This window comes from Vidua macroura, chromosome 2 (genome assembly GCF_024509145.1).
Source record: "Vidua macroura isolate BioBank_ID:100142 chromosome 2, ASM2450914v1, whole genome shotgun sequence".
Classification (NCBI taxonomy): Eukaryota; Metazoa; Chordata; class Aves; order Passeriformes; family Viduidae; genus Vidua; species Vidua macroura.
Window position 1 is genome coordinate 1,106,998 of NC_071572.1, and position 17,016 is coordinate 1,124,013.

A 17,016-nucleotide genomic window follows, 5' to 3' on the forward strand; every position below is an offset into this window, starting at 1 on the left:
CTATGTAATAAATAACTATATAATAAATTTATTATATAACTATATAGTAAATAAATAATAATAAAAATGTAATTTTTCATCTCCTTTTCATATTTAATAGACATATTTCAGTCTGAATGCTGTGGTTGGTCTAGAAGCTTTTAAGAGTGCAATCATGCTCGGCAGTAAATGGCAGATTTCAAGACAGATTTTATCCACGGACAATTGCTTGGAGGACACTTCAGCAGGGCAGCACATTCAATAAAAGACAACTGTTCATCTCACTGGCACACTGACATTTCAAGCAGTTCCTCAGCAATATTTCGTGGCAGACTAGTTTGGATTTATTTCAGAAATGTTATCATAGGTCACATCTGCAAACTTAATTTCTCCCTATGGGCTGCATGTGGACAAATGTCAGAGAGAAAAATGCACCCTAGAACGTGACCTTTAAGGGGGTGCTAATGGAAAAACCAGTCCTTAGCCAAGAGAGAGATCATAAATTAAAGGTGCCACAGACACCAGCAAGTGCCGCTGCCTCCTCCCGAGGAATCACAACCCCTGGGTTTAATTCATTGTGCAGCTTCCGAAGGCAAACTGGAGCTAAGTGGTGACACTGAGGGAGAATATTCCAGGCAAGATGTTCACAGAGCTATGATACACCTAGCTGTGATACACCTAGAATGCTTGGAGCTCCTGGGACAGGATTACACCGCCTTAGCTCACTACAAAATCCAATTTAATGCTCTCTATTTTGTCGTTCTTGAATTGCCCGAGTACAAAGTCAGGAATTCTCAGAGCCCAGACCTGGGAACTGCAGATTTCTGGGGGTTATTTGCTTTTAAATTTCAGCTGTTGTGCTCTAGGTGTACAAACACAGAGCATGTGCTTCATGCTCTACCAGGGACAGACTGATTTCCTTGCAAAAGACTTTTCTTAGCCTTTTTTGTTGGGTAACAATCCAGGGCTTTGTCCTTCCTTTTGTCACTGCCTGAGAAATAATCGCTGGAAGTGGCTGTGAATGTGAAGATGAGTTACAACTGCTCTGTCTCTAACAAGGGCACCAACGTTCTCTGCGAGGCTCCAGTATGGTACAACAGTTACCAATAAAAAGGAAAGTGATTTTAAAGGCAATTCCACACCCCCTCCACCCCACCCTGCCCATAATCTCACAGTTCTGTGAAGTCTCTAAAGCAGAATGAATTAAAGTTCCAAATGGGGAAGACAGCGAAAGTGAGCAGTGCCTCCAGCCCTTTGGGAAAAATTTACTTTCCCACTCCATCTCCCAGTGAGGACACTAAAGATGTTTTTCAGAAAGCCAAGCAAAAGCGTGCTGGAAGAGAGGAAATTTGGTGAGTGAGTTGGTCCAGGAGGGAAGGCTGGAGAGAGGGACAGAGCTGCTGGAGAAAAAGAGAGCTGCAAGGACTCCTGCTGCTGGAAGAAAGACTGGAGAGGGACATCTCAGTGGAATTCTTTTCCCTTACCGTGTCAGACCCTGCTGTTTGCCCGCACCAAAGGAATCCTCCAGAAGGATCTTCCTCCAGCCCCTGCTTCAGCTCCAAATGATTTCTGATCTCCTAAAGCACGGAATAAGAGGTGGAAGAGGCAGCCAGACCTGCAGCTGCCCTGTTCCCCTTGATCCTCCACCCTCACCGGAGGATCCCCAGCAGCATCTCCTCGGTGCCTCCCACCCTTCAAGTCCTTCTGAACCCTCAGCACCTTGGACCCTCCTCTCTCTCTCGCTCCATCTTCCTTGGTTAAGGTCACAAACAGCTCCTCCCACCAGCCCGTCTGACCATGGAAATTAGATTCAGCCCTAGAGAAAAAAAAGAACCCAGCTACAATGCGTCACAAAGCTGAGCTCAGCACTCAGATCCCAAGGCAAGAACAGCTTTCTAACCCCTGCCAGGGGAAGGATCTCAGAGAGGCAGACAAAAAACTATGTTAGAAAAAACGTAACAGTTTTGTCACTTGTTGCTCTCGTCTTTTTGAACTTTTAAATTTGTTTCCTGTGATCTTCTTTCTTTTGGGAACATTGAAGCAAAACTGAGCAGCATCAGGAAAAAACCAACAGCTGGGTCCAAGGCTTCAGAACGGGCGTGGAACTCCCGGAGGACTCACACGCTTCAGCCGTGCACAAAGCACCTCTCCTTTCCGAGGCTGCATGGCAGCACACGAGGAGTAAAATCAGAGTTCCTCCTGATTTCCTACGCTTGCCCTGCATCATTTATCCAGAACCTCCTGCAAGTGCAGTGAGTGAGAGGAGACAGATCAAGTGTGGTTCTGGATAATCTGTTCTCTCTCAGATTTTTCCACTCCTGGCACAGCTATGAAGTGCTGACCTGCAGGTGGGACCACACCTGATGTCCCCCAGGCTTCTCCTCTGGACTGGAGCAGCTCCACCATGGAGAATTCCTTTTGCCATTGCAGGAGTCTCCTTTGGTGTGGAAAAGGCAGAATGGAAGGGGAATTCCTGCCTTCCCCTCTCTCAGGACTTCAGAAGTCCTCAAACTTCCCTCCTGGCACTCCCACAGAGAGGACGCTGGCCTAGGGACACTCTGCTGTGGGATTTTGGGCAAGGGAGGAGGGAGACACTTGGTGGACAGAAGAAATGGATGGACGTCCAGGCAAAATTACTTGTGTGGGACTTGTCATCCTTCAGTGATTCCTTTTTGGTTTTGGAAAGCAGAGAGCAGGAGGAGAGGCCCTAGGAAAGGAACAATCCCTCTGTACCCCTAACAGGAGTGACGCTGTTGAGCAGGACGGGAATAAAGAACTCCAGATCAGAAGGCTAAGAAAATGAACTTTCTCTTTATTTCAAATGTACCACTCTGTATATAGAGAACATAGAGAAGACTGATTTCATTGGTCTTAGAGTAAAAACATCCCCCACCATTGGTGTGCAGTGCATGATGCACAGTGGCAGAACGTATCTATAAACAATGTGAATAACAAGCTAGATTAGAGAATGATTTACATTCTTTCCCAACTGTTTCCCAGGCTCTCGCCTGGTTAGAAAACCTTTCTCTTTCTCTCTGACTGAGCTGAGAATACCCACACAGGAGGGGGCAGCCAGGGGGGTCGGGCTCTGCTCCCAGGGAACAGGGACAGGACAAGGGGAAACAGGACAGGCCTGTGCCAAGGGAGTGCCTTCCTACTCTGTCCTACTATTCTTCTTCTTTGCTACTTCTATGTATTTTTTATATTCTTATTCCTATTCCTATTCTTCTTTTTCTTCTTCTTCTACATATTTTTAAATTCTTACTCCTATTCCTAATACTCTTCCTCTTCTAAGTATTTCTAAATTCTTATCACTATTCTTCTATCTATTCTTAAATAAGCCTTCTCCCTCTTGTCTTCTTAGTCTTCATCTTTGTCCTCTTTTTCTTTGTCGTCTTCTTCTTCATCTCCATTTTCTTCACTCTCTCTGTCTTCTTCATCTGCTATGTCATCTTTGTCTTCTTCATTGTCTGCTGTGTCTTTGTCTTAATCTTCTTTGTCTTCTTTGCCATTGTCTTGGAGTGGTTTGTGCTGAGAGTCTGTTCCAGGAGCCTCTGCTTTGTGCCCAAGAAATGGCAGCTGCACCTTCCAGGCCCGGGGCCGAGTGTGTGCGGGGCAGGGAAGGGAGGAGCTTTGTGTTTGTTGGATGGGCCAAAGCCTCACTTTTTCCAAGCCTCACTGCTCAGGCTCTGGTTCGGGACTCTGCCTACTCTGGTTTTGCTTGGCTTGCTTGGCTTTGTTGACCCATCCAAAAGCTTTTCCCTTCCTTGGCTTGGAGGAGCTGCAGCAGCAATCTTTCAGTCCCTCGAGCTGAACCAAACAGCTGCTGCTGCGACACCAGAGGAGTGGGACCGGCAGGAGCGGTCGTCTTCACTGTCCTCCTCTTCTTCACCTTCTTTGTCTTCATCTTCTTCATCTTTTTCCTCATCTGTTTTACTCCTCTGGCCGTGGCCTCAGGCAGGGACAGCAGAACAGCCCCCGCAGCGCCCGCAGCGCCCGCCTGAAGCGGGAGGGACGTTTCCTGGGGGCAGCCGGCTGCCCGCGGAGGGCCTGGGCTCGCAGCCGGGCAGGCCAGGGGCTGCGGGGGCTGTGCGGGGCAGGCGCCGGCCCTTGGCTGCACGGCTCCTGTGCCGGGCACTCCACCCAGGCCTCTGGAATGCCCTCGAAGGCCTCTTCCACTGAGGACAGCTCCTGGTCACTCATGCTGTCCCATGGAATAACCTCCATGTCCTCTTCCACTGAGGACAGCTCCTTGTCACTCTTGCTGTCCTCTGGAATGCCCTCGATGTCCTCTAACACTGAGGACAGCTCCAGGTCGCTCATGATGTCCCATGGAATAACCTCGATGCCCTGATCCACTGAGAACAGCGCCTTGTCACTCTTGCTGTCCTCTGGAATGCCCTCGATGGCCACTTCCACTGAGGACAGCTCCAGGTCACTTGTGCTGTCCCATGGGAAAACCCTGATGGGCACTTCCCCTTCGGACAGCTCCAGGTCACTCATGCTGTCCTCTGGAATGCCCTCGATGGCCACTTCCCCTTCGGACAGCTCCAGGTCACTCATGCTGTCCTCTGGAATGCCCTCGATGGCCTCTGCCACTGAGGACAGCTCCTGGTCACTCTTGCTGTACCATGGGACAACCTTGATGGCCACTTCCCCTGAGGACAGCATCTGGTCAGTTGTGCTATCCCATGGAATGCCCTCGATGGCCTCTTCCCCTTCGGACAGCTCCAGGTCACTCGTGCTGTCCTCTGGAATGCCCTTGATAGCCTCTGCCACTGAGGACAGCTCCTGGTCACTTGTGCTGTACCATGGGACAACCTTGATGGCCACTTCCCCTGAGGACAGCATCTGGTCAGTTGTGCTATCCCATGGAATGCCCTCGATGGCCTCTTCCCCTTCGGACAGTTCCTTACCACTCGTGCTCTCCTCTGGAATGCCCTCAATGGCCTCTTCCCCTTCGGACAGCTCCAGGTCACTCATGCTGTCCTCTGGAATGCCCTTGATGACCTCTGCCACTGAGGACAGCTCCTGGTCACTTGTGCTGCACCATGGGACAACCTTGATGGCCACTTCCCCTGAGGACAGCATCTGGTCAGTTGTGCTATCCCATGGAATGCCCTCGATGGCCTCTTCCCCTTCGGACAGCTCCTTGCCACTCGTGCTCTCCTCTGGAATGCCCTCGATGGCCACTTCCCCTTCGGACAGCTCCTTGCCACTCGTGCTCTCCTCTGGAAGGCCCTTGATGGCCACTTCCCCTTCGGACAGCTCCTTGCCACTCGTGCTCTCCTCTGGAATGCCCTCGATGGCCACTTCCCCTTTGGACAGCTCCTTGCCACTCGTGCTCTCCTCTGGAATGCCTTCAGTGGCCTCTTCCACTGAGGACAGCTCTTTGTCACTCTTGCTGTCCTCTGGAATGCCCTCAATGTCCTCTTCCACTGAGGACAGCTCCTTATCACTTGTGCTGTCCCATGGAATGTCCTCGATGTCCTCTCCCACTGAAGACAGCTCCTGGTCACTCATGCCGTCCCCTGGAATGTCCTCGATGTCTTCTTCCACTGAGGACAGCTCCTGGTCACTCATGCTGTCCTCTGGAATGCCCTCGATGTCCTCTTCCACTGAGGACAGCTCCAGGTCACTCGTGACATCCTCTGGAATATCCTCGATGAGCGCTTCCACTGAGAACACCTCCTTGTCACTCTTGCTGTCCTTTGGAATGCCCTCGATGGCCTCTTCCACTGAGGACAGCTCCTGGTCACTTTTGCCATCCTCTGGAACAACCTCAATGTTGTCTTCCACTGGGGACAGCATCTGGTCACTTGTGCTGTCCCGTGGAATGTCCTTGATTGCCTCTTCCCCTTTGGACAGCTTTGGCTCAGTGTTGCTGTCCCCTGCAGAGAGCTCGATGGCCTCTTTAACCTGGGACAGCTCCTTGTCACAGGATGAGGGACAAGTCTGCGTGGCCTCATCCTTCACTGTGCCCACAGGCTTCTCCCCAGAACTGGACTTCACATCATCCTCCCGCGGGAACAACTCTTGGTGTCCCAAATCTTCCTCTTGGGACAGGAGAGGCTCAGGGGGCTCCTCGTCCTCAGCAGCTCCTGCCGGGGCAGCAGCTGCCGGCTCGGCCTCCGTGGGACTCTGTAGGGAAGGAGAGGCGCTGGTTGGGGCAGGCACTGCCTCTGCTGCCACCTCTGTGCCCACGGGGCTGGCAGAGCTGGGCCCCTCTGGGGGACAGGGCTGAGGCTCCTTGTCACTCACTGGGCACAAGGGTCTGTCCCAGAGCCCAGAGCTGATGTTGTGTCCCCATTGGGACAGCTCCTGCCTGCTCACATCTTCCTCCCTTTGGGACAGCTTTCGCTCACTCACATCGTCCCACCAGGGCAGCTCTTGGGCTGCAGCGTCTGCTCCTTGGGACAGCTCCTTGCCACTGCTGGCTCTCGCTTGGGACAATCCTGCTTCTCTCCTGTCTTCCCACTGGGAGACGTGGGAGTGCAGATCTTGTCCCCATGCTGAGAGGTCTTGGTACCTCTCACCTTCCCTCTGGGAAGCTCTCGGGCATCGTCCCATTGGGAATCCTCTGGGACACTCACATCTCTCTGCAGGGACAGCTCCTGGCATCTCTCCTCCCCATCCCATCTCCTGCTGCCCACTCCCATCTCTTTCCCGTTGGGAAATCTCTTGGCTTGTCACACGTTCTTCCCGCTCGCACACCTCTTGGTACATCTCCCTGTCCTCTTCCCACTGGGACAGCTCCTGCGCTCTGACGGTTTCTTCCCGTTCATAGAGCTCTTGGTGTGTCCCACCTCTGTACTGGGAAACTTCCCAAACTCTCACACCTACCTGGTCTTGGTACAGCTCTTGGCTGCTCCTGGCTCCCTGCCGGGACATTTCTTGGACTCCTGGTCCTTCTCTCTGGGATGTCTCTTGTGTACCTTCCCTCCGGGAAAGCTCTCGGTCCATGTCAGCGAGGGGCCTCTCCTCCTCCTCAGCCTGTGCCAGTGGCAGGACTGAGCTGCCCACTGCCCCCGACCACTGCCCGCTGGGGGCTTCCAGCCAGCTGGGCAAGGGGCTGTGGGACCGGGAGTTGGAGTTGGCTTTGCCCTCGTCGCTCTCGTCGTCTGTCGCTGTCGGCCGCTGTCGCTATCGGCGTCTGGCGCAGACAGAGCCAGGGAGCTGCTTCCTCCTCAGAGAGCGGCTCTCCTGGGACTGGGCACCCCAGGGCTCTGCGCCCCTTGGACACCCTCAGCCCGGGCGGGGCTCCCTGATGTCACAGGGCTCTCTGGCCACCACCACGTCCCACATCACAGAGGGCCGTGACACCTTGTGCCCTTTGTGTCACAAAGGGCCACCCCCGGCACCCCAACAGCAGCGGGGCAGACAGGAACTGGCTCGGAGCAGCCCCCGGACTGGTGGCCTTGTGGGCCCTGCTGTGCCTCGAGCCCTGGCAGGCTTTGGCCACGCTGGCACACGACAGCCCCGGCCCCGCACTGCAGAGCCCTGGCTTTGCCGGCCGCGCTGCCCAGGCCACGAGGAATTGGCCGCACGGACGGGCCGGGACTTGCGGGCAGCGGCTCCAGGAGCCGCGGGAGCCCGGGGAGCAGGGCTGTCCCTCAGGGCAGGGGCTGGGGGGGCTGTGCGGGGCAGGCGCCGGCCCTTGGCTGCACGGCTCCTGTGCCGGGCACTCCACCCAGGCGTCCCGAGGGACGGCCACTGCGAGCCCCTCTGCCACAAAAACTTCCCATTTCTGCTCTTTGTCCAGTTCTGGGGGCACCTCCAGGAGGCTCACATCATCGTCCCACTCATCCTCCTCTGGGCACAAGGGCTTGGTCCTGATGCCGAGCTCGGTCTCATCTTCCCAGTTCTCCTGCACGAGCCCCGTGTCACTGTCGTTTTCCCAACTAGAGTGTCCTGAGGGTCTGCTGCCATTCCCTCTGGACACATCTTGGCCAATGCAGGATTCTCCTTGGCAATGGTCTTGGCCAATGCATTCTTCCCTGTCGGAAAGTATTTCCCACCTGCTGACATCTCCATCGGACAGCACTTGCTCGATGCATTCTTCCCAGTCCGAGGGGTCTTGGGAGCTGCTGACTTCTCCCTGGGACAGGTCTACCTCCAGGTACTTTTCCCAATCAAAGAGTTGGTGGTAACTCGTGACTTCCCCGTGGGGCAGATCTTCCTCCAGGCATTCTTCACCATGAGATGCTTCCTGGGATAGCTCTGGGTCTCCAGGCAGGAAAGGCTCCAGGCCATCCAGGAATTGCCAAAATTTCCTTTCCTCACTGGAGTTGTCCGTTCCCTCCTGCACTGCCAGCACTGACCCCGCTGCTGCCTCCTCAGCAGCTCCAGACGGGGTAGAAGCGGCCGGCTCGGCCTCCGTGGCACTGCCTGGGGCAGGAGAGGCGCCGGGCAGGGCAGGGGCTGCCTCTGCTGCCACCTCTGTGCCCACGGGGCTGGCAGAGCTGGGCCCCTCTGGGGAAAGAGCCCTGCTGTCCAGAGCTCGATGGCCACTTCCACTTTGGACACCTCCCCATCAGTCGGGCTGTTCCCTGAAACCATCAGGACGTCATCTTCCACAGGGGACAGCTGCTGGTCACTCGTGCTGTCCCATGGAGAGACCTCCGTGTCCTCTTCCACTGAGGAGGAGTGACCTCCTGGTCACTCTCACTGTCCTCTGGAACAACCGCCATGGCCTCTTCCACTGAGGACAGCTCCTGGTCACTCGTTGTCCTCAGGAGAGACCTCGGTATCCTCTTCCACTGAAGACAGCTACTGGGCACTCATGCTGTCCCCTGGAACAACCTCGATGACCACTTCTACTAAGGACAGCTCCTGGTCAACTTGTGCTGTCTTCTGGAGCAACCTTGATTGCCACTTCCACTGAGGACAGCTCCTTGTCACTCATGCTGTCCTTGATGAAGAACCTTGATGCCCTGTTCCACTGAGGACAGCTTCTGGTCACCTGTGCTCTCCTCTGGAATGCCCTTGATGGCCTCTTCCACTGAGGACAGCTCCTGGTTGCTTGTGCTGTCCCATGGAATGTCCTCGATTGCCTCTTCCACTTCGGACAGCTCTGGCTCAGTGTTGCTGTCCCCTGCAGAGAGCTCGATGGCCTCTTCAACCTGGGACAGCTCCTCGTCACAGGACGAGGGACAAGTCTGCGTGTCCTCCTCCTTCACTGTGCCCACAGGCTTCTCCCCAGAACTGGAGCTCACATCGTCCTCCCCCAGGAACAGCTCTTGGTCTCCCAAATCTTCCCCTTGGGACAGGAGAGGCTCGGGGGGCTCCTCGTCCTCCTCAGCAGCTCCTGCGGCTCTGCCCCGGCCTCTGCGGCTCTTCCCCGGGCACAGAGGCCGGGCCGGGGCTCGCTGCCTGCTGCCAGCAGGGCGCTGCCGAGGGCTCCCCGCCCGCCGGGGCCGGGCCCGGGCGCTGAGGGAGCGGCGCCGCCATTGCTGCCGCCCTCAGGGGCTCTGAGGGCAGCGCGGCTCCCGCCGGCCCCGCTCCGCCCGCACAGGCAGCACAAACCTGCGGCACAAAGACACACGGCGCTGAAATTGTGTCCGTGCCCTTCCAAAGGCAGCCGGACAGCGGCCCGAAGGGCTGCGCTCGGCCGCGGCAGCAGCGCCGCACGGCTGCCCCCGGGCCAAATCCCCTGTGCAGAGAGCGGGGCCGGGGCTGTGCGATGGGACACCCAACACACGGGGGTCAGTCACTCTGGGAGCAAGAAACCAGTGTTTTAGCCTAATAGGGAGAGAAATTGACTTTCGGTGGCACTAGGCTGTTGTACATGGAGCTCTAAAGGCATAACAAATGCTACAGATAAACCATTATAAATACATCTGGGTCAAAAATCATAAAAAAGTAGTTAGAAGCAACATCTCTGCCGTCAATATATTTAATCAAAGAAAAATAATACTATTTTTAAAGATCTTCCACTGAGGACAGCTCCTGGTTGCTCGTGCTGTCCCCTGGGACAACCTCGATGTCCTCTTCCACTAAGGAGAGCTCCTGGACACTTCTGCTGTCCCCTGGAATGACCTTGATGCCCTCCTCTGATGGGGATGTGTCGCAGCGCGCCGTCATGGGGCGTGCTGGGCGGCGAGTGCAGGGGCGCGACCATCCCCCTGCGAGTTCTGCAACCCCAGTTATCAACAGGTTCGGTGCAGGGACAGATATCAAAGACACAGGTCTTGGGGTAAACCAGAGTGTATTTATTGGATGGACAAAATGGAGCCCCAAAACTGACCTGAGGGAGTGAACAGAAATTTTATACAGTAACTCAGGAGGAGGGGTGCAGGAACATTAACCAATGAGGGTAAAGCTGGGGAGTGGTCTAAGGTGGGACTAAACTATTATAAACCTATCAGGAAAAGTAGGGGAGTGGAATAACACAAAGTAACAAATAGGATGTCGAGTATAACAAAATAGACAAGGAACAATCTGGAAAGAAGGGTAGGGATAGGGAGGATTGACAAGGACCATTCTGGAGAAAGGGGTGGGGAAAAGGAGGACTGACAACTTGGAATGGAGGGGGTTAGGGAGGGCCTTGGGAAGATTGGCAGCTCGGGAGAGGAGGGGATTAAGGAGGAAAACAGGGGGCAGACATGAGCTTTAAACAAAACACGTTACAACAGGGCTGGCTCCTGGACACTCGTGCTGTACCCTGGAGAGACCTCAATGTCCTCTCCCTCTCTGGAGAGCTTGTGGATACTCGTGCTGTCCTCTGGCATGCCCTCGGTGGCCTCATTCACTGGGGACAGCTCCTGCTCACTCATGTGGTCCTCGGGAGAGACCTCGATGGCCTCTTCCACTGAGGACAGCTCCTGGTCACTCGTGCTGTCCCCTACAATGACCTCGATGCCCTCTTCTGATGGGGAGAGCTCTTGGACACTCGTGCTGTACCCTGGAACAACCTCGATGGCCACTTCCACTGGGGACAGCATCTGGTCACTTGTGCTATCCCATGGAAGGTCCTCGATTGCCTCTTCCACTTTGGACAGCTCTGGCTCAGTGTTGCTGTCCCCTGCAGAGAGCTCGATGGCCTCTTCAACCTGGGACAGCTCCTCATCACAGGACGAGGGACAAGTCTGCGTGTCCTCCTCCTCCACTGTGCCCACAGGCTTCTCCCCAGAACTGGAGCTCACATCGTCCTCCCTCGGGAACAGCTCTTGGTCTCCCAAATCTTCCCCTTGGGACAGGAGAGGCTCGGGGGGCTCCTCATCCTCAGCAGCTCCTGCCGGGGCAGCAGCTGCCGGCTCGGCCTCCGTGGGACTCTGTAGGGAAGGAGAGGCGCTGGCTCAGTGTCATGGTTTGACACAGAAGTGATTTTTTTCAAAAAGTTAGTAGTAGAAAAGTAGAAGAGAGACAGTCCGAGACCAGAAATGTTAAAAGAAGAAATTTTTAGTCAGGAGGAAATAATAGAGTAACTTTTAGCTCGACTTTTCCTGTTAACCATAGACTGAACCAAATTCTCCTGCAATAGAGACTGCATTTTTAAAGGAATACAACAGTAAACCAAAGACACCTGCTTCAGCAACTACCAACACAGAAACGGCAAGAACAGAAAAAAGCCGAGGAGGGTGTGGTGATGCCCTCTGTCTTCAGGAAGAAGATGATCTCTGTTCTTAAACCCTCAGCCCCAGGGGAGGAAGAAATAGGGGGGGGACTGTAGTCCCAAAATGAGAAGCTAAACTGTTGTCTCTTTTAGTCCATTGCAAAGCATCCTTAAAGGAGCCCTCTGAGCAGTCTGCCCATGCACAGCAGTGAGAGTGCTGTGACATGAAAAAGAAAGTGTCACACTAACAGGTTTTCTCCAGGCAGTGCCATGTGTGACATGGAAACACAAGAGTAGCAATTGTGTTTCCTGGGGGGGGGGGGGGGTCTATGGTGCAAGAGAGACTCCTCTCTCCCTTAATAAACTAAATATTGATCAACTGAAAAGTGGCAACTTGATCGGGAATCACGGGGAGTGTCTCACGGTAGTTTTAAAAATTAAGTAGGGGGAGGAAGAGAGTTTTAGAAGGTCTTCATCCTAGATTTAGTGTGTGTGTCATTTCTAGTAGTAGTAGTTTAATAAAGTTTTTTTTCCTATATTGTTAAGCTTAAGCCTGCTCTGCTCTGTTCCTGATCACATCTCACAGCATTTATGTTAAAAAAGTATATTTTCATGGGGGCACTGGCATTGGGCCAGTGTCAAACCGTGACATTAGGGCAGGCACTGCCTCTGCTGCCACCTCTGTGCTCACGGGGCTGGAGGAGCCGGGCCCTTCTGGGGGACAGGGCTGAGGCTCCTCATCACTCACTGGGCACAAGGGTCTGTCCCAGAGCCCAGAGCTGATGTTGTGTCCCCATTGGGACAGCTCCTGCCTGCTCACATCTTCCTCCCTTTGGGACAGCTTTCGCTCACTCACATCGTCCCACCAGGGCAGCTCTTGGGCTGCAGCGTCTGCTCCTTGGGACAGCTCCTTGTCACTGCTGGCTCTCGCTTGGGACAATCCTGCTTCTCTCCTGTCCTGAGGTCTTGGTACCTCTCACCTTCCCTCTGGGAAGCTCTCGGGCATCGTCCCATTGGGAATCCTCTGGGACACTCACATCTCTCTGCAGGGACAGCTCCTGGCATCTCTCCTCTTCTCCCCATCCCATCTCCTGCTGCCCACTCCCATCTATTTCCCACTGGGAAATCACTTGGGTTGTCACACATTCTTCCTGCTCGCACACCTCTTGGTACATCTCCCTGTCCTCTTCCCCAGGCCAATCCTCTGGGCTGGAGCAGCTCCACCATGGAGAATTCCTTTTGCCATTGCAGGAGTCTCCTTTGGTGTGGAAAAGGCAGAACGAAAGGGGAATTCCTGCCTTCCCCTCTCTCAGGACTTCAGAAGTCCTCAAACTTCCCTCCTGGCACTCCCACAGAGAGGACGCTGGCCTAGGGACACTCTGCTGTGGGATTTTGGGCAAGGGAGGAGGGAGACACTTGGTGGACAGAAGAAATGGATGGACGTCCAGGCAAAATTACTTGTGTGGGATTTGTCATCCTTCAGTGATTCCTTTTTGGTTTTGGAAAGCAGAGAGCAGGAGGAGAGGCCCTAGGAAAGGAACAATCCCTCTGTACCCCTAACAGGAGTGACACTGTTGAGCAGGACGGGAATAAAGAACTCCAGATCAGAAGGCTAAGAAAATGAACTTTCTCTTTATTTCAAATGTACCACTCTGTATATAGAGAACATAGAGAAGAATGATTTCATTGGTCTTAGAGTAAAAACATCCCTCACCATTGGTGTGCAGTGCATGATGCACAGTGGCAGAACGTATCTATAAACAATGTGAATAACAAGCTAGATTAGAGAATGATTTACATTCTTTCCCAACTGTTTCCCAGGCTCTCGCCTGGTTAGAAAACCTTTCTCTTTCTCTCTGACTGAGCTGAGAATACCCACACAGGAGGGGGCAGCCAGGGGGGTCGGGCTCTGCTCCCAGGGAACAGGGACAGGACAAGGGGAAACAGGACAGGCCTGTGCCAAGGGAGTGCCTTCCTACTCTGTCCTAGTATTCTTCTTCTTTGCTACTTCTATGTATTTTTTATATTCTTATTCCTATTCCTATTCTTCTTTTTCTTCTTCTTCTACATATTTTTAAATTCTTACTCCTATTCCTAATACTCTTCTTCTTCTAAGTATTTCTAAATTCTTATCACTATTCTTCTATCTATTCTTAAATAAGCCTTCTCCCTCTTGTCTTCTTAGTCTTCATCTTTGTCCTCTTTTTCTTTGTCGTCTTCTTCTTCATCTCCATTTTCTTCACTCTCTCTGTCTTCTTCATCTGCTATGTCATCTTTGTCTTCTTCATTGTCTGCTGTGTCTTTGTCTTAATCTTCTTTGTCTTCTTTGCCATTGTCTTGGAGTGGTTTGTGCTGAGAGTCTGTTCCAGGAGCCTCTGCTTTGTGCCCAAGAAATGGCAGCTGCACCTTCCAGGCCCGGGGCCGAGTGTGTGCGGGGCAGGGAAGGGAGGAGCTTTGTGTTTGTTGGATGGGCCAAAGCCTCACTTTTTCCAAGCCTCACTGCTCAGGCTCTGGTTCGGGACTCTGCCTACTCTGGTTTTGCTTGGCTTGCTTGGCTTTGTTGACCCATCCAAAAGCTTTTCCCTTCCTTGGCTTGGAGGAGCTGCAGCAGCAATCTTTCAGTCCCTCGAGCTGAACCAAACAGCTGCTGCTGCGACACCAGAGGAGTGGGACCGGCAGGAGCGGTCGTCTTCACTGTCCTCCTCTTCTTCACCTTCTTTGTCTTCATCTTCTTCATCTTTTTCCTCATCTGTTTTACTCCTCTGGCCGTGGCCTCAGGCAGGGACAGCAGAACAGCCCCCGCAGCGCCCGCAGCGCCCGCCTGAAGCGGGAGGGACGTTTCCTGGGGGCAGCCGGCTGCCCGCGGAGGGCCTGGGCTCGCAGCCGGGCAGGCCAGGGGCTGCGGGGGCTGTGCGGGGCAGGCGCCGGCCCTTGGCTGCACGGCTCCTGTGCCGGGCACTCCACCCAGGCCTCTGGAATGCCCTCGAAGGCCTCTTCCACTGAGGACAGCTCCTGGTCACTCATGCTGTCCCATGGAATAACCTCCATGTCCTCTTCCACTGAGGACAGCTCCTTGTCACTCTTGCTGTCCTCTGGAATGCCCTCGATGTCCTCTAACACTGAGGACAGCTCCAGGTCACTCATGATGTCCCATGGAATAACCTCGATGCCCTGATCCACTGAGAACAGCGCCTTGTCACTCTTGCTGTCCTCTGGAATGCCCTCGATGGCCACTTCCACTGAGGACAGCTCCAGGTCACTTGTGCTGTCCCATGGGAAAACCCTGATGGGCACTTCCCCTTCGGACAGCTCCAGGTCACTCATGCTGTCCTCTGGAATGCCCTCGATGGCCACTTCCCCTTCGGACAGCTCCAGGTCACTCATGCTGTCCTCTGGAATGCCCTCGATGGCCTCTGCCACTGAGGACAGCTCCTGGTCACTCTTGCTGTACCATGGGACAACCTTGATGGCCACTTCCCCTGAGGACAGCATCTGGTCAGTTGTGCTATCCCATGGAATGCCCTCGATGGCCTCTTCCCCTTCGGACAGCTCCTTGCCACTCGTGCTCTCCTCTGGAATGCCCTCGATGGCCTCTTCCCCTTCGGACAGCTCCAGGTCACTCATGCTGTCCTCTGGAATGCCCTTGATGACCTCTGCCACTGAGGACAGCTCCTGGTCACTTGTGCCGTACCATGGGACAACCTTGATGGCCACTTCCCCTGAGGACAGCATCTGGTCAGTTGTGCTATCCCATGGAATGGCCTTGATGGCCTCTTCCCCTTCGGACAGTTCCTTGCCACTTGTGCTCTCCTCTGGAATGCCCTCGATGGCCTCTTCCCCTTCGGACAGCTCCAGGTCACTCATGCTGTCCTCTGGAATGCCCTTGATGACCTCTGCCACTGAGGACAGCTCCTGGTCACTTGTGCTGCACCATGGGACAACCTTGATGGCCACTTCCCCTGAGGACAGCATCTGGTCAGTTGTGCTATCCCATGGAATGCCCTCGATGGCCTCTTCCCCTTCGGACAGCTCCTTGCCACTCGTGCTCTCCTCTGGAATGCCCTCGATGGCCACTTCCCCTTTGGACAGCTCCTTGCCACTCGTGCTCTCCTCTGGAATGCCCTCAATGTCCTCTTCCACTGAGGACAGCTCTTTGTCACTCTTGCTGTCCTCTGGAATGCCCTCAATGTCCTCTTCCACTGAGGACAGCTCCTTGTCACTTGTGCTGTCCCATGGAATGTCCTCGATGTCCTCTCCCACTGAAGACAGGTCCTTGTCACTCATGCCATCCCCTGGAATATCCTCGATGTCCTCTTCCACGGAGGACAGCTCCTGGTCACTTATGCTGTCCTCTGGAATGCCCTCGATGGCCTCTTCCACTGAGGACAGCTCCTGGTCACTCGTGCTGTCCTCTGGAGTGCCCTCTATGTCCTCTTCCACTGAGGACAGCTCCTGGTCACTTTTGCCATCCTCTGGAACAACCTCAATGTTGTCTTCCACTGGGGACAGCATCTGGTCACTTGTGCTGTCCCGTGGAATGTCCTTGATTGCCTCTTCCCCTTTGGACAGCTTTGGCTCAGTGTTGCTGTCCCCTGCAGAGAGCTTGATGGCCTCTTTAACCTGGGACAGCTCCTTGTCACAGGACGAGGGACAAGTCTGCGTGGCCGCCTCCTTCACTGTGCCCACAGGCTTCTCCCCAGAACTGGACTTCACATCATCCTCCCACGGGAACAACTCTTGGTGTCCCAAATCTTCCCCTTGGGACAGGAGAGGCTTGGGGGGCTCCTTGTCCTCAGCAGCTCCTGCCGGGGCAGCAGCTGCCGGCTCGGCCTCCGTGGGACTCTGTAGGGAAGGAGAGGCGCTGGTTGGGGCAGGCACTGCCTCTGCTGCCACCTCTGTGCCCACGGGGCTGGCAGAGCTGGGCCCCTGTGGGGGACAGGGCTGAGGCTCCTTGTCACTCACTGGGCACAAGGGTCTGTCCCAGAGCCCAGAGCTGATGTTGTGTCCCCATTGGGACAGCTCCTGCCTGCTCACATCTTCCTCCCTTTGGGACAGCTTTCGCTCACTCACATCGTCCCACCAGGGCAGCTCTTGGGCTGCAGCGTCTGCTCCTTGGGACAGCTCCTTGCCACTGCTGGCTCTTGCCTGGGACAATCCTGCTCCTCTCCTTTCTTCCCACTGGGAGATGTGGGAGTGCAGATCTTGTCCCCATGCTGAGAGGTCTTGCTACCTCTCACCTTCCCTCTGGGAAGCCCTTGGGTGTCGTCCCATTGGGAATCCTCTGGGACACTCACATCTCTCTGCAGGGACAGCTCCTGGCATCTCTCCTCCCCATCCCATCTCCTGCTGCCCACTCCCATCTCTTTCCCGTTGGGAAATCTCTTGGCTTGTCACACGTTCTTCCTGCTCGCACACCTCTCGGTACAGCTCCCTGACCTCTTCCCACTGGGACAGCTCCTGGGCTCTGACGGTTTCTTCCCGTT

General features: G+C 54.5%; 1 protein-coding gene across 1 annotated transcript; it reads right to left on the reverse strand.

The window, feature by feature from the left end:
* Positions 1-3,912: 3,912 nt before the first annotated feature.
* LOC128804365 (uncharacterized) lies at positions 3,913-7,241 on the reverse strand. Its single transcript, XM_053972053.1, has 2 exons — positions 6,823-7,241; positions 3,913-6,120 (listed from the first exon to the last, which is right to left on the reverse strand). The coding sequence occupies exons 1-2, from the start codon at positions 6,940-6,942 to the stop codon at positions 3,913-3,915; spliced, it is 2,328 nt and encodes a 775-aa protein (XP_053828028.1). The 5' UTR covers positions 6,943-7,241.
* Between the last annotated feature and the right edge of the window lie 9,775 nt (positions 7,242-17,016).

Bases quoted from the DNA above. Each gene is read 5' to 3' on its own strand.
- LOC128804365 (XM_053972053.1), bottom strand. From the start codon at position 6,942: ATGGACCGAGAGCTTTCCCGGAGGGAAGGTACACAAGAGACATCCCAG. The intron at 6,121-6,822 runs GTAGGTGTGAGA...CCTTCCCTACAG, and splicing joins AAGAGCTGTACCAAGACCAG to AGTCCCACGGAGGCCGAGCC.